The 17257-nt window shown below is 44.5% G+C and overlaps 1 protein-coding gene across 2 annotated transcripts in view; it reads left to right on the top strand.

The window, feature by feature from the left end:
• FLNB (filamin B) overlaps positions 1–17257 on the top strand; it is a 144556-nt gene that overhangs the window by 56943 nt on the left and 70356 nt on the right. For both annotated transcript variants that reach the window (XM_080814698.1, XM_080814697.1), the window contains exons 2-5: positions 809–1057; positions 3248–3345; positions 6159–6306; positions 17129–17247. In XM_080814698.1, coding sequence (XP_080670824.1) covers positions 809–1057; positions 3248–3345; positions 6159–6306; positions 17129–17247 — 614 coding nt within the window. The remainder of the gene's footprint in view (positions 1–808; positions 1058–3247; positions 3346–6158; positions 6307–17128; positions 17248–17257) is intronic.

Raw genomic sequence — 17257 nt, 5'->3', positions numbered from 1 at the left:
AAGATGGCTCTGACGTTTTCAGTTTGGGGTAGGGGAGTTTGGTGGGGAGAGGGTGAAGGAAGTTGGGGGGGATGGGTGAATGCTTAGGAGGGGAAGTGTGTGGGAGGAGTTAGGGGGAGAGATGGAGTAGATAGGAAGGGAAGTGTGGGGAGAGGCAGAGGAGGAGACAGGTGGGATAGATAGGGAAAGTTGGGGGGTGGTAGAGGAGGAAAGAATGAGAGAGGAGATTTTGTTGATAATGTTTGGGTTTTGATGGATGTAGGTAGAGGTTGGAAAGAGGACAGAGGATAGAGGGCCACAGAGAAGCTAAGGGAGTAGAAGGTAGAAACCAGCAGCACTGAGATTCCTAGAAGATCCCTAAAGGGGGCCTGGGTTTGGCAGAGAGATCAAAGTGTAATGCATTTTCATGTACCCGTGATCCAGTGACACTGGTAAACATTTTGGAATCTCACTTTATCTTTTCCCATCCTCAAGTATTCTGAAGCAAATTCTAACATTACAACCTTCCTTTTTTTTTTTTTTAGATTTTATTTATTTGACGCAGAGAGAGGTCACAAGTAGGCAGAGAGGCAGGCAGAAGGGGGGAAGCAGTCTCCCCGCTGAGCAGAGAGCCTGATTCGGGGCTCGATCCCAGGACCCTGAGACCATGACCTGAGCTGGAGGTAGAGGCTTAACCCACTGAGACACCCGGGTGCCCCTAACACTACATCCTTTCATTGTGAAATGGTTGTGTGTGGTTCTCTAACAGATGAGAATTTCGTTGACAGCCCAGAGGAATGTGCCATCTCAAGCCTGTCTCTCTCCCCAGATAGCAAAGCCATCGTGGATGGGAACCTGAAGCTCATCTTGGGCTTGGTGTGGACGCTGATCCTCCACTACTCCATTTCCATGCCCGTGTGGGAGGATGAAGGGGACGATGATGCCAAGAAGCAGACACCAAAGCAGAGGCTGCTGGGATGGATTCAGAACAAGATCCCCTACTTGCCCATTACCAACTTTAACCAGAACTGGCAGGATGGCAAGGCTCTGGGGGCCTTAGTGGACAGCTGTGCTCCGGGTAAGTGTCCGAGGCTGCCTGAGCCATATCTTCAGGATGGGGGTTTGTGGGCCCCAAGCCTCTTCACTTTCCATTGGGAAAGCTGGGTTTGCTGGGATTGGTGTATTCTCCTAGTCGTAACCCATTGTAAGAGCAAAGGGAACTAAAAATGGCTCTGTTTATCTTCTAGGTGTATCCATGGACTTTCTGAACATTGAGCTCAGTTATTTACCCAAAGTCCCAGTGAAGTTCTTGGAGCGGGTCTTGGTTTAGCTTTCAGATCCAAAGTCCCACTTCTTCCCACAGTTGGTGCCGGGTTTCCCATTGACTTTAGCAGAAAGACGAGGCCCTGTTAGTTGACTTGGCACGAAAATCCAAAAACTTCCATTGAGTGGAAAGTACCCATTTTTACCGACTGCTGGGTTGACCATGTATGGCTTTCTCTCCACCCTTTTCTTTCTGCGTTGCTATGAAATAGTGTTTGGTCAGCATCCAGTTGGAGGTTTTCCCACTCTTTCTCAGTGGTTGAGCGTACACCAACGTAGTAGTTATCCTCCCTGAAGCATTTAGATTGATGGGTAGAGTTTGCTGGTACAGAGTCAAGAGAATAACCATCCCATGTTTATATGCACCCCCAGAATTGTTTCTAATAAAAAATATACTCCAATAATCATATTTTCCGTTTATGAAAACTCCATATATATGCTGTTCACATTCATTTTTAGTAAGCTAATGGTTCTCACCATGCTGTGAACAGAGCTGGCTGGTCTGTATTGGATAGGGAGGGAGGACGGACTCCAGGCCTCACTCTTCCTCTAGAGGCACTCAGCTGGTGTTATCCAGAATGAAGTCAAGAGCTCAGCCTTAGTTTCCTGGCACCTTCTTCGTTGCTTCCACCTACGGACACATTTTAAGATACCTCTTCACCAGTTTGAACTGGTGCATGTTTACCTCAGTCCCATACTTCTTGTGCTTACAAAGGTCTTTAAGATGATTCTAGGTTTGGGCTTTTGGGCGTGTGGATTTTTGAATTATACAGATGCTAGTTAGTCTTTTTAGATGTATCTAACAGCTGGATTGTGATACTGTGACTTAGAATAAGAGATAGATATTGGGGTCTTTGTCCCTTTCTTGGGACAGAGCTCCAAAAACCCTTGGAATTTCTTAAGTGATAAGAGCCATGATAATGGTTCTTTTCAACCACACCTGAGTTTGTGTTAATGAGGTGACTTTTGGACAGCCCCTAAGCATGGGGTGGGGCCAGGAGAATCAACCATGTGATTAGAGGGTTCAAGCTTTTGGTCCCATCTCCTGACCTCCAGGGAAGGGACGGGCTGGAGGTTGAGTTAACCACAGATGGCCAGTGATTTAATCAATCCTTGCCTCCTTCACCTAATGAAGCCTCCATAAAATTTCTCCAACTATAAATTTTGGGGATCTTTTGGGTCAGTAAACACATGGAGGTGCGAGGAGAGTGGTACATGCTGAGAGGGGATGGATGCTCCATACCCCTTCTCCCATACCTTACTGTGTGCATTTCTTTCATCTAGTTGTCCTTGAGTTGTATCCTTTTATAATAAATCGGTAATTTAGCATTTAAACTGTTTTCCTGAGTTCCGTGAGCCACTCTAGTAAATGAGTTGAGGAAGAGTTGTGGGAACTTCCAATTTATAGCTGGTCTGTTGGAAGCCCCGGTGACAACCTAGACTTGCAGTTGACCTCTGAAGTGGAGGAAGGTGGGGGCTGTCTTATGGACCTGAGCCCTTCACCTGCGGGATCTGACTCTGTCTCACGTAGATAATGTCAGATTTGAGTTAGTTGTAGGCTGTCCAGCCGGTGTGAATCCTACACATTTGGTGACCAGAGTACAGAAGTTTGAAGGTGGTAGGAGGAAAAAAAAAATTTTTCCTGCAAAAAGGCACCAGGCCCAAGGAGTTTTATAGATTTTATTTATATCTACCACACCTTCAAGGAATGGGTAATCTCTCTGCAAGAAAATAATGGCCTGAAAGAGAAGTCTCAGCTTAGTCTCAGAATAGTTTGGCATACTCCTATCTATGATACTTTTTGCCCTTAAGGTATCTAATTGACTGTGATTTTTGGAAGAAATTGTTCTCTGAATTAAGATACCAAGGGGGTTTAATTTAAGCAAGAGGCTTTAATCTCTCCTGTCAGCTAATACTAACAGAATCTTTTGTGTTATGTTAACAGGTCTGTGCCCAGACTGGGAATCATGGGATCCACGAAAGCCTGTGGATAATGCACGGGAAGCTATGCAGCAAGCAGATGACTGGCTGGGGGTCCCACAGGTAGGCATATAAGCAGCGCCATGTGCCTGGAGGCTGTTTCCACCCTCCAGCTTGTTCTGGCGCTCTGTGGATGCCTTTTTGGGTCTGGCAGGCGGTCTGACCTCCCTCCTCAGCATGAGCCTTCAAAGAGTACTGCCTCTGGCACACTCCCGTCTTCCTCAGTTTACTCATAATAATAAGTTCTCGTTGACTTGGGTGCTTGTAGATCGTTCCAAAATCTTCACATTGCTCTTTGTCACATGTGGCAAATTTTATAGGATTTTTGCTCCAAAGATCTTAAAGACTATCTTGGGACACCAGACTGCAAATGTAGACTTTAATGATTGGGTTGCACTGTAAGAAATAGCCAATATTTGACCACTTTTTACATGTTTAAAAAGTCTTTTTTAAAATCTGATATCTTAGGGGAAGTCACAGGACTTAGAACTTTGAAAGAAATTTAAACTGGGGTAACCTACCATTATTGGAAATTGTGGAAAAATTTGTATTGCTCATAATCCTATCACAGCAACATAACAGGAGAACTTGGAGATTGGGTAACTCTTGGATACCTTCGGCAGTAGCCACATTGTGTAATTGAGGTCCTGTCTTCCAGGGTTTTCCAAGGAAGCTAAAAAACTCCCCAAGACTCCCATGTTTGAAGCCCTGGTCAAGAGCAGTTGTAGGGAGCCAGTGCCATGGATGGATGACCTCACCCCAGGTCACATGATGGTCTAACTTGGTGTTCAGAGCTGAGTTCCATGTCTTTTGTAATAGGATCTCTTTGGGAGGTAGAAAAACTTTTCTGTATTTCTTTGGTTTGGTTTTTTGTTTTTTTTTTTTAGATTTATTTATTTTTTATTTGACAGACAGATCACAAGTAGGCAGAGAAGCAGGCAGAGAGAGAAGGGAGGAAGCAGGCTCCCTGCTGAGCAGAGAGCCCGATGCGGGGCTTTATCCCAGGACGCTGGGATCATGACCCGAGCTGAAGGCAGCGGCTTTAACCCACTGAGCCACCCAGGCGCCCCGGTTTTTTTTTTTTTTTTAATAAAGATTTTATTTATTTATTTGACAGAGAGAGAGATCACAAGTAGGCAGAGAACTAGGCATAGAGAGAGAGGGGAAGCAGGCTCCCCGCTGAGCAGAGAACCTCTTTGGTTTGGTTTTGACATCATGTCTCCACTTCATGGCCCATTTCTTAGATCTTCCATCCTTAGTAAGTGGTGTGGTATGTTTTTCATCTCCTCTTAAACCTAAAACCGGGGCACCTGGGTGGCTCAGTGGGTTAAAGCCTCTACCTTCTGCTCAGGTCATGATCCCAGGGTCTTGGGATCGAGCCCCACATTGGGCTCTCTGCTCCTCCAGGAGCCTGCTTCCTCCTCCTCTCTCTCTCTCTGCCTGCTTCTCTGCCTACTTGTGATTTCTGTCTGTCAAATAAATAAACAAAATCTTTTAAAAAAAAAAACCTAAAACCATCTCCTTTGACGTTTGTGTGATGTTGGCACTGTACAGTTGTTGGAGGAGCTTCCTGGAAGAAATGGCAAATCAACGCACATCCTACATTTCATGGAATGGGTGAAGGCAACTGTTCAAATCCAAGTAGCTGTTTTGTTGCTGAAGGCTAACTACCAGAATGTTCTCTGGCAGTTTGTTTTGTTCTCTTTTTTCCTGTGGGGTGAGGGAAGCAGGGTGTAGAAGTTGTTCCTCTGCATTTTGGTCAACCTGGTTCATGAGACAGGGCCTTCTTTTGGGTCTGAGGGGTAGTGCCTTAGCTCCTCAGCCCCCTTGTCAGGGGCAGAGGGATCTTTTGGTGACTGTTTAGGGCTGGGTCAGGCAGCACACCTGAGGCTGTGATGCCTCTGGGGGGGCCACCTGTCCAGCATGGGCATAATCTTGCTCCTAGGCTACATTCAGGAGAAATTCATTCCTCCCTATGTCTTTGGACAGCTCATAATATCCTGAAACCCATTTTAGTCAGCTCAGGCTGCTGTTTGACAAAATACGGTAGACTGGATGGTGTAAACAGCAGGGGCTTATTTCTCGTACCTGGAAGCTGGAAGGCGAAGAGCAGGGTGCAAGCAGATTCAGTGTTTGGTGAGGAGGGCCCTCTTGGTGACTCGCGGACCTCTGGCTTCATGCTGTGTCCTCACAGGGCAAAGACAGAGAGGTCTGCTCTTTCCTCCCCTTCTCAGGAGGGCACTAATCCCATTATGGGGGCTCCATCCTCCTGACCTCATCTGAACCTACTCACCTCCCAAAGGCCGAGCCTGCTAATCCCATCATCCTGCCGGTTAGGGCTTCAGCATAAGATCTTTGGAAGGATACAAACATCCAAGTCTGTAACAAGACCGCAAGTTTAATATGTTGCCGGTTTGTCTCTGTCTCTTTGTTTTTATGACTATTTTTTATTAGTAACAGAGTTAATAGAGATGGAGGCAATGAAAGGATGAACAAGGGAAAAGGACAATTTATGTGCTTTTTGGTGATGTGCTCCAATCTGATGTGTATTTGTTTCTTCTCACGTGATGTAGCTTACCCCTTTTGGAAAGTTTCTCTGGGGGGATGAGTGAGGTTTTTTTCCAGGGAAGGGTGTGCACCTCTGGAAATTACATGTAGGATTGTCTGGAGGGGGTTTTCAGCTTCCAAAAGGAAGAGTGACGCTTCTAAAGGTTAAAAACACTGACGTTAGCATATTGTTTTAATGTAATTTCACTTAATTTAGAGCTTGACTCAGTTTCTTCAATTTGTAGTGGTTGGCCTAAAGACACATTTGCAAATCCGTGACAGTTACCAGTGAGTTGTTCTGGGCGTTCACCTACCACGCTTTATTCTAGGTCATCACTCCTGAAGAAATTATTCATCCAGATGTGGACGAGCACTCGGTGATGACTTACCTGTCCCAGTTCCCCAAAGCCAAGCTCAAGCCCGGGGCTCCTCTTAAACCCAAACTCAACCCGAAGAAAGCCAGGGCCTATGGCCGAGGTAAGCACTGGTCTTGTTGGGTTTGAGCCTTGTCCTTTAGTCTTAGACATGGTTATGTGGCTTCAGGGGGGAGATTCTTAACATCCAGAGAGAAAATAGGCCTGATTTTTGAGACACCCCAGGCCTCCTTTATCAGCTGTTTTTACCTCAAGGTTTTTTGTTTTGTTTGTTTTTTAAGATTTTATTTATTTATTTGACAGAGGGAGACAGTGAGAGAGGGAACACAGCCGGGGGAGTGGGAGAGGGAGAAGCAGGCTTCCTGCTGAGCAGGGAGCCAGATGTGAGGCTTGATCCCAGGACCCTGGGATCATGACCTGAGCTGAAGGCTGATGCTTAATGACTGAGCCACCCAGGCGCCCCAGGGTCCATTTGTTTGTGACCAACATTGCTGCTTCATGAATCTAGACTCCGAGAAACACTGCAGCTTTAACCCGATGGAGAGCTAGGAGTTTGTAGTTTTGTGATTTTAGAGCAGTAACCCTGGGTTGAGGAGAGGATTATTTTTTCCCGCTTTTCAGTTGAGGAAACAGAGGCCCAATCCACTGGAGGTGGGGGTGCCTACCCCAGATCTCCACTGTCAGCGATGGGAGTGGACCAGAGCCTGGGTCATGTGGCTGCTGATTCCTTTCTGCTTTGGTCGTGCTCCTGCTGCTTCAGCTGTTCGGGTGGGGAGGCAGCTCTTGGGACCCCCACACACTTCCTTGCTGAGACATCCTGTTTATGATCACCAAGGCTGCTACAGGGCACTGTTCTGTTCAGAACGTTGTGGTGGGTTGAAAGCATGCTGAGGCTTTATGGTGTCATGGTTGACACCTGACTTCAAGCACTCCAGCTTTTTTTTTTTTAAAGGTTTTATTTTATTTATTTATTTGACAGAGAGAGAGAGAGATCACAAGTAGGCAGAGAGGCAGGCAGAGAGAGAGGAGGAATCAGGCTCCCCGCTGAGCAGAGAGCCCGATGCATGGCTCGATCCCAGGACCCTGAGATCATGACCTGAGCTGAAGGCAGAGGCTTAACCCACTGAGCCACCCAGGTGCCCTGCACACCAGCTTTTTTAAGAACAATCGCATTTCAGCCCAGTGTGGTTTCTGGTAAAGAGGAGCATAGTGTGATACAGTTGAATCCCTTTTTTATGGAGAAGGGAAGGAATGCATTCTGTTTCTTAATTTTTGTAACCACAGCTGGGATGACATTTAGAGACACAAAACATCTTGTATCTCCTCTGCTAGAATCTGCCATGCTAACCATTCTAACATTCTTTAGCCCTTCTCGTGTGTGTGTGTGTGTGTGTGTGTGTGTGTGTGTGTGGTTGTTGAATTCTTTGAAAATCAGTGCAGGCACCATGACAGTACATCAGGAAGCCTCTCCTAAAAGTAGGGTAGCCTCTTGCCTAACCACAATATTCATGATCACACATAAGAAAATTAACAGTTTCATACCAGCTAATATCCAGTTTATATGAACATTTCGCTCTTGTCCTAAAATCATCTTTTATGGATTTTGTGGTTTTATAAACCGGGATCTGATTAAGATTCATCTGAGTGCTCAGATGAATGATGCTGAGGGCATCTGAGTGGCTCCTTGGGTTAAGCGTCAGACTCTTGGTTTTGGCTCAGGTCTCCACCTCGCAGTTGTGGGACTGAGCCCCACGTTGGGCTGTGCTCGGTGCGGTGTCTGCTTCAGATTTTCTCTCCCTCTCATTCTCTCTCTGTCTTTCAATAAATAAAATCTTAAAAAAAAATTCACATATTATATTTGTTGTTTCTTTAGACTCTTGTAATCTGGAATGATTTCCCTGAAAAAAAATTTTTTGCCCCTAAAGATTTTTTAATTTATTTTTAGGGAGATGGGGAGGGGCGGAGGGAGAGGAAGAGAGAGAGTCTTAAGCAGGATCCACACTGAGCAAGCAGCAGGATGCAGGGGCCAGTCTCACGACCCTGAGATCACCACCTGAGCCGAAACCAAGAGTTGGACACTTAACCAACTGTACCACCCAGGCGCCCTGCCCCCCCCCCTTTTTTTTTAATAACACTGACTTTCTGAAGGGTTCAGAGTACTTGTCATGTAACAGGATATCCCATACACATTGCCTTTGAAGATTGCATTTCCCCACCAGGGCAGTGGTGCTGTGTGCGGTTCTCAGTCTTAGTAGTCAGGGTCTTTTCATCTGTCTTTTTAGCATGATTTAGAACAGCGGAGACAGCCTGATAGTTCTGGAACAAACCCGTTTGAGGTTCCTTTGGGCATGGAGGTGGTGCTTCCGGGCAGTTGTGTCTGTGTAGGGCCTGGGGACGTTGTTGGAGGCCCTCCTCGGAGGTGCATTCCCTCGAAGCTTGGCGCGTCCATGCTTGCTTTAAACCTGCCTGCTCTGAGCCGGAGGTCATAGTTAGAATAAGGAATCTCGGATTTTTCAAGGTTATGCTTCCTTCCTTCAATCAAATAGCTGGGGCACCTGGGCGCCTCAGTCGATTAAGCATCTGCCTTCTGCTCAGCTCGTGATATCAGGGTCCTGGGGTTGAGCCCCATGTGGGGGGCGGAGGGGGGAGCTGGTCCTTGCCCAGTGGGAAGTCTGCTTCCCCTCTCCCTCTGTCCCTCCCCTGCCTTGTTCTCTCTCTCTCTCTCTCACAAATAAATAAATAAAATCTTAAAAAAAAAAAAAAAAACTTCAAACAGCCAAATAAATCTCTTGTCAAATAAATCTCTTGTCGACAAAACCTCTTGTCCACAAAACTGGTTAAGTGGATCAAATCTCTTCAAGGCATAAAATGCTTATTTGCAGTCATCTTATCACTGGCTGTCCGGTTTCCCCATTGTTAATGCGAAACGGTTTCCTTTCACGATGCTGTTTTCTAGAAAATGACTGTTTGCTACAGTCAGGAATGTGGCTGGTCATTGCCGTTTCCTTCATCTGCCTTTTTTTTTTTTTTTTTAAAGATCTTATTTTTAAGTTGTCTCTACACCCCAACATGGGGCCTGAACTCACAACCCTTAAGATCAAGAGTCACGTGCTTCAGTGACTGAGCCAGCCAGGTGCTCCTCATCTTTTTTTTTTTTTTTTTTAAAGTGTTGTGTCCTTGTGGAGGAAACACACCTTAAAAAAAAAAAAAATACACACCCCTATATGTATGTATGCATAGGTACATATTTTTTCTTTCTTTCTTTTTTTTTTTTTTGCTGTGGTAAAATATACATAACACATTTCCTATTTTAGCCATTTTAAAATGTGCCACTTAGTGACATTAAGTACATTCACTGTGTCATGTGGCCATCACCACCATCCACCTCCAGAACTTTTTTATCTTCCCAAACTGAAACTCTAATCCCATTAAACGGTAGCCTTCCCTCCCCGCTCCCCCAGCCCCTGGCAACCATCATTGTTTCCTGTCTCTATGAATTTGCCTATTCTAAGTACCCCACATAAGTGGAATCCTACACTGTTTGTACTTTTGTATCTGGCCTACTTGACTTAGTGTAATGTTTTCGGCATTCATCCATGTTGTGGCATGTGTCAGAATTTTGTTTCTTTTTAAAACCGAATAACATACATCAACGCGTGGATATACCACGTCTTGCCCATCCATTCTTCTGTCAGTAGACATTGGGATTGCTCCCACCTTCTAGCTCCTGTGGATAATGCTGCTGCGATCGTGATAAGCAAGTAGCTGAATCTCTGCTTTCAATTTTTTGTGTCTACACCTGGAAGGGATTTTGCTGGATTATATGGTAATTCTATGTCTGTTTCTCTCTTTCTCTTTTTGTTTCTGAGAGAGAGAATGACTATGAGTGGAGGAGGGCAGTGTTGGGGAGGAGGGGGCAGAGAGAGAATCCTAAGCCCGACATGGGGGCTCGATCTCACGACCCTGAGATCATCACCTGAACCAAAATCAAGAGCCAAACCGCTTAACCTACAGAGCCACCCAGGTGCCCCTTTTTTCTTCTTAAGTAGGAGGATCAAGTGTCATTTTAGGCCACAGGGCCACACGTGAAGCTACATGGGTAGGGCCTTAAGATAATGTCTTTGTCCCGTGGTGAACCCGAGGGCAGGGGCAGTTTTCTGTCTCTTGGTGTGGCCACAATTGCTTCATTTTTGCCAGCTGAACCAAAGAGCATCGAGCACACCTCATCCTCTAGTTTCTGAAAGGATTGAGAGGTTTTCTTCGTTTTATCTTTTGGACGGCGGCCAGATTAGTTAGCAGCCGGTTGGCGCTTGCAGATCCGCTTCTTGAGACCTGTTCCCTGAAAGGATCCAGAGGGCTAGAGAGAGGCAGACCTACAGCCGCAAGCAGATCCTTGTGGGGGGCTCGCTTGCAGGTGAGGTGTGTTGAAAGCATGCCTCTCTGAGCCAAGCAGAAACCTTTCCTAAAACCCACGTTCTGTGAAGCATTCAGGGCAGAGCCCGCCATGAGCACCCTTCCTTGTGAGGGGTCCTAGGGAATAGGAACACTGAATATTTGATGGTTTTAAGGAATTATTAATTTTTTTGATGTGGATATTCTAGAAACATCTCTTAAAGATACATGGTGAATGATTATGGATTAAAGATAGGAGGTCTACGGGCACCTGAGTGGCTCAGTCAGTTGAGGGTCTAACTCTTGCTTTCAGCTCAGGTCGTGATCTCAGGGTCATGAGATAGAGCCCCACATCAGGCTCCAGGATCAGCAGGGAGTCTGCTTGAAGATTCTCTTCCTCTGCCCCTCCCCCCATCGTCTAAAATAAATCTTTAAAAAAAAAAGATGTGAGGTCTAGGATTTGTACCAAAAATAGTCAGGAGGAGGGGAGAGGTAGGGGTGAAGATGTAAAGCAGGACTGACCGTGAGTTGTTGTGTCGAGGGGATAGGTACCCTGGGCTTCAGTAGACCGCTCTCCATGTCTGTATAGCAGAGTGAGAGCATGGGAGTGAGGGAGTGCTCGTGCACAGGAGTTGGGGCAGGGGGTCAGAGGGAGAAGCAGACTGCCCACTGGGCAGGGAGCCCTGCCACATGCGGACATGCGGGGCTTGATCCCAGGCCCCTGAGATCATGACCTGAGCTGAAGACGGACGCTGAACCAACTGAGCCACCCAGGCGTGCCCCCCCCCCCAAAGAACTTTTAAAATAGGACTCCTTGAACTTCTGCTTCTGGGATGATGGAGTAGAAATACTTTTCCTGATTGCTTCTGCTGAGTACAAAATTCCTGGGCATTTTATATAAGAAAAACATACGGAGACTCTGAAAGAGAGTAAGACAAATGGGCTCCAGATCTCAGGACCCAAGGGCTGACAGAGTAGTGAGTTCCCTGGGCTTGCTTTTCCCCCTGTATATCAGACTGGGTGTCGGGAAGCCACGTACCTGAAACACCAAAGGCACAAACAGACACTTCTCTCTGGCCAGAGGGACAGGAAAGGGCAGCCTCGCAGGACAGAAGCCTGTGAGACTAACTAACTGCTCTTCTGCAGCCAAGCATCCCAGGAAAAACTGTGGCTTCTCAGCCCCCACTTAGACCAGTAAGAGCCAAGTGGGGAGCCTAGACTCTCACCACAGTCTAGCAGTAAGGAGATGTCAGTAGATGATATCGGTAGCAATGAGGTGTTCCCACCCCTTCCAGCCACAGATGGGGGCCCGGTGGGGAGCTGTTTCTCCCACTTCCACCTGCTAGTAATGAGGAGCCCCCCTCATTTTGAGTGTCAGTGGAGGTTGAATAGGGAACCTGGACTTCTCCCCCCATTGACACTAACAAGGCATGCACTCCCCCTTCCCCTGATGCATCAGCATTATAAAAGGCATCTAAAACAGAACATTTAAATAAAACCCAGGCTTTATAACATAACATAATACCCAGTTTTTAAAAAACATCACTCATCACACCAAGAACCAGGAAGGTCTCAAACTGAATGAAAAAAGGCAGTCCATTGATGCCAACGCTGAGATGATAAAACCTTTAGAATTATTTGATAAAGATTTAGTGCGGCTGTTATAAAAAGGCTTCAGCAAGCGCTTACAACTCTACGTCAAACAAGCAAAAAAATTGAAAAGCTCAGCAAGGACATAGACCGTCTCAGCAAAGAAATAGAAGATATAAAGAAGCACCACATGAAGGTTTTAGAACTGAAAAATGCACTAACTCAAATAAAAACTCAGGGGATGAGTTCCATAGCAGAATGGAAGGACAGAGAAAAGAATCCGTGACCTGGAAGAAAAGAGAATAAAAATTGCCCAATCTGAATGACAGAGCAAGTAGACTGAAAAACAAAGAAACAAGCAGAGTCTCAGGGACTTAGGGGACAATAACAAAACATCTAACATTCATGTCACAGGGGACCCAGAGGAGAGGAAAAAGAGGGCAGGGCTGAAAACTCCCAAAGAAGTAATGGCTGAAAACTTCCAAATTTGGCAGAAAACTTCCACATTTGGCAAAGGACATAAACATACAGAATCAAGAAGCTGAGCTAAACCCAAACAGGATAAAACCCCTATCTACCCACTGCCACCAATAAATAAATAATCCACGCCAAGCTACATCTTAGACAGCAGGGGAACAAGGAAAAAATGAATCTTTGAATTATAGGAAAAAAGAACATGGTATAAAAAAATATAGGTATAACAACCATAGATGTTTTGCAAAAAACACAAACTTCCAAAACTCAACCAAGATGAAATGGATAACCTGAGTGGCCCTGAAACCATTAGGGAAATCAAGTTTATAATTTAAAAGCCCTTGGAAAAGAAATCTCCAGGCCCTGATGGTTTTACTGGAGAATTTTAGCAAACATTTAGAGAAGAATTAATACCAATTCTATGCAATCTCTTCCAGAAAGTATTAGGAGGGAACACTCTCCAATTCATTTTATTTTTTTATTTTTTTCCAGTTCATTTTATGAAGCCAGTGTTGCTCTAAAAACAAAATCAGAGAAAGGTGATTCCCCCCACCTCCCCAAAAAAGCTACAGATCAATATCCCTTGTGAATATAGATACAAAACTATAGGGGCACGTGGCTGGTTCATTCAGTAGAGCATGCAACTGTTGATCTTGGGGTTATAAATTGGAGCCTCATGTTGGGTGTAGAGATTACTTAAAATCTTAAAAAATTTTAAAAAAAAAGCATACAACAGAATAGTAGCAAATAGAGTTTAACAATATATGAAAATAATCCTTCATCGTGACCAAGCAGAGTTTATTTCACGAATGCAAGGCTGGCACACTATTGGAAAATCAGTGAAAACAACTACTACCTTAACAGGCTAAAAAAGGAAAATCACTTGATCACATCAATTGGTACAGAAAAAGCATCTGACCAAATTCAACAGGCATCCATGATAAGAACTCAGAAAAGGGGAACTAGAGAAGAACTTCTTCAATTTGATACAGAGTGGCTACCACAGAAAGTCAACATCTACCATTATAATTAATGGTGAAAGACTGAGTGTGCCCCCAAAGAGTGGGACTAGGACAAGGATGTCCATGCTCACCACCATTCAACAACGTGATGCACGTTTTAGTGAGTGCAGTCAGGCAAGCGAAGGAAATAAAAGACACACATATTGGAAAGTAAGAAATAAAGCTGTCCCTGTTTATAGATGACTTCATTGTCTGTGTAGGAATTCCTGAAGAATCTACAACAAAAGAAGACAAAATACAAAAAAGCCCCCAAACTCTTCTTGAATGAGTGAATTCAGCAAGGTCTCAGGATATAAGACTGGCGTACAAAAATCAGTTGTACTTCTGTATGCTGGGATGTCTGTCATACAGGCTTACCACAATGAACATGAGGACAGCAAAATTCAAAAATGCCATATCATTGACAGTCACTCAGAAAATTGAGAAATAGGTGTAAATATAATAAAATGTGTAAGATTTTTATGCTGAGAGCTACAAAAAACATAAGATATCAAAGAAAAGACCTGCATAAATGAAGAGATGTACTGTTTTTATAGATTGAAAAAGTCAGAGAGTAAAATGTCAGTTCTCCCCAAATTGTCATTTAGGTTTAACATAGTTTCTATTAAAATTCCAGCCAGATTCTTCACAGATACAGAAAAGGTTATTATTTAAAGCATATGTGGCAAAAAATAAAATCAATCAATCATATATGGCAAGACAAAAAAACTACAGTAGGGAAAGTGATTTTTTGAAAAAGAAGAAAAATGTGGGAGGAGTCAGTGTACCTGAGTTCAGGACTCATCAGGCATACCAATTAAGACCATGTGATATTGGTAGAAAGATAGACACAAGGATCAACGGAACAGAATCCAGAACTGTTTGCAGCTGTGCAAACTGATCATTAATAGAGGTGCAAAAGCTGTTCAGTGGGGGAAAGAGAGCCTTTTCCATGCATGGTTCCAGAGCAATTGGGCCAAGAAAAAAAAAAGAAAAAGGAAAAGAAACAGCCTAAGTTTCACACCTTCTAGAAAAACGCACCCAAAGTGGACCATATCTTACTATAAACTTCCAGAAAATCAACAACAACATAGAAGAGATTCTTTGGGATCTAGGCCTAGGCCAAGAGTTCTTTGATTTGACACCAGAAGCATGATCCCTAAAAGGAAAAATACGGTAAGTTGGTCTTCACCAAAATTAAGAACATAAAAAATATCATGAAGCATGGTCTGTCCCTCAGTGTGCCCCAAAGCATGGCCTGGCAGAGGAGGATTGGACTGCCTTTTCACAGTGAAGGCGTACTACTGGGTCACCAGTCTCTTGTCTTGTAAGAGACCTCAGCCTCCACCCCTCAGACCACCGGGACACCACCTCCAACGGAACTTGAAATGCTACTGAGACAACAGTTGAATTTCACTCTCTAAAACTTTTTAAAGCAATTTAAATCTCTTTGTAGTTAAGAGGATGAAAAGACAAGCTTAAGACTGGGAGAAAATAGGGACGCCGGGGTGGGCTCAGTTGGTTAAGCGGCTGCCTTCGGCTCAGGTCATGATCCCAGTGTCCTGGGATCGAGTCCCGAGTCGGGGTCCTTGCTGGGCAGGAAGCCTGCTTCTCCCTCTGCCTGCCACTCTGTCTGTCTGTGCCTGCTCGCTCGCTCTCCCTCTCTCTCTCTCTGACAAATAAATAAAATCTTAAAAAAAAAAAAAAAAAGACTGGGAGAAAATATTTGAGAGCCACCTTATCCAAAGAAGAACTAGTATCTAGAATATATAAGGAATGCTCAAAACTCAGTAGGTAAAAAAAAAAAAAAAAAATCCAATTAGAAGATAGGCAAAAGATGCCAGCAGGCATTTCCTGGAAGAGGGTATACAAATGACAAAGAAGCACATGAAAAAATGTTCAGTGTTATTGGCCATGAGAAAAATACAAATTAAAATCACTACACATCTGGGGCGCCTGGGTGGCTCTGTCAGTTAAATCGCTGCCTTTGGCTCAGGTCATGATCCTGGGATCTTGCGATCAAACCCCATATCGGGTTCCCTGCTGATCAGGGAGCCTGCTTCTCCCTCTCCCTCTGCTACTCCCCCTGCTTGTTGCTCTCTCTCTGTCAAATACATAAAATCTTTTTAAAAAAATTTTTTTAAACAAATCACTACACATCTATCAGAATGGCTAAAATAGAAAGTAGTGATAATACAAAATGCTGGCAAAGATGCAGAGAAAGCAGATCCAGATTATTCATCCATTGCTGGTGGGAATGCAGCTGCTTGAGAACACAGTTGGGCATTTCTTTGAAAGAACTGAATGTGCAACTACCATGCCACCCAGCAGTTGTACCCTCTGGCATTTATCCCAGAGGATGAAATCTTGGGGTCAGACACAGCCCTGAACACTAATGTTTATAGCAGCTTTATCAGTAATAGACAACTGGAAACAATCCAAATGTCCTTCAGTGGGTGAATGGTTAAACACATGGTGCTACATTCATATCATGGAATATGCAATAAAAGAAAAACTATTGCTAGAGGCACCCATCTGGGTGAACCCTCCAAAAGATTATACTTAGTGGAAAAAGCCAACCTGAAAAGGTTGCATAATGTGATTCCATTTATGTAACATTCTAGAAGTGATAAAATTGTGGAGATAGAGAACGGATTAGGAGTTATTGGGGTAAGGAGAGGGTAGGGTGGGGAGGGAATGTGTATGGCTATAGGGTAGCATGAGGGATCCCTGTGGTGATGGAAATGTTCTGTGTCTTGATGGTGTCAAGGCCAGGATCCTTGGGATACTGTACTAGGGTTTTGTACAAGGTAACCTTGGGGAACTGGATAAAGGGTATTATTTCTTTCACCTGCATGTGAGTATCTCAAAATAATTTGCTCAGTCAGCTCAAAATGAATAGTTTAATTAAAAAATATTGATCCAAGGCCATTTTTAAGCATTTTAAGTAATAGAAAATGGTCTTTAATGAAAAATGAGCCCTTCTCCCACACCTCATGCCTCCTAACCCTGTGTTACCTCCCTTGGGGCAAACCCCACTGATGATTACTGTATCATTTTTCACAGTTCTGTAAACTTCTGACTGAAGTGCTCTGAATATTTCAGAATCAGATACCGCTTAAATAACAAGGACAGGAGTGCCAGGGTGGCTTAGTCGGTTAAGCATCTGACTCTTGATCTCACCTCAGGTCTTGGTCTCAAGGTCGTGAGTTCAAGACCTGCACTGGGCTCTGTATTGGGTGTGGAGCCTCCTTAAGAAAAATTAAATTAAATTAAAATTAAATAAAATAACAATGACAAATTTAGGGCTCTCGACCTGTTTGATAATCTTGTCACAGGTGTCCCTGTCTTCCACATGGCAGCTGCAGGGCTGGGTCCCTTCTCTCAGTTCCCTGAAGGAAACACGGTGAATAATGGTCTTTGTCAAGGCCCTGCCCAGCTTGTAATGTGCTTATGTCAACCTGGCAGGAATTGAGCCTACAGGAAACATGGTGAAGCAGCCAGCCAAGTTCACTGTGGACACCATCAGTGCTGGGCAAGGAGATGTGATGGTGTTCGTTGAGGACCCAGAAGGGAACAAAGAGGAGGTAGGTTGGA

The sequence above is a fragment of the Martes martes genome (genome assembly GCF_963455335.1).
Source record: "Martes martes genome assembly, chromosome: 1".
Classification (NCBI taxonomy): domain Eukaryota; kingdom Metazoa; phylum Chordata; class Mammalia; order Carnivora; family Mustelidae; genus Martes; species Martes martes.
Note: the sequence above shows the minus strand (reverse complement) of the source record. Positions and strands in the feature narration are given on the sequence as shown.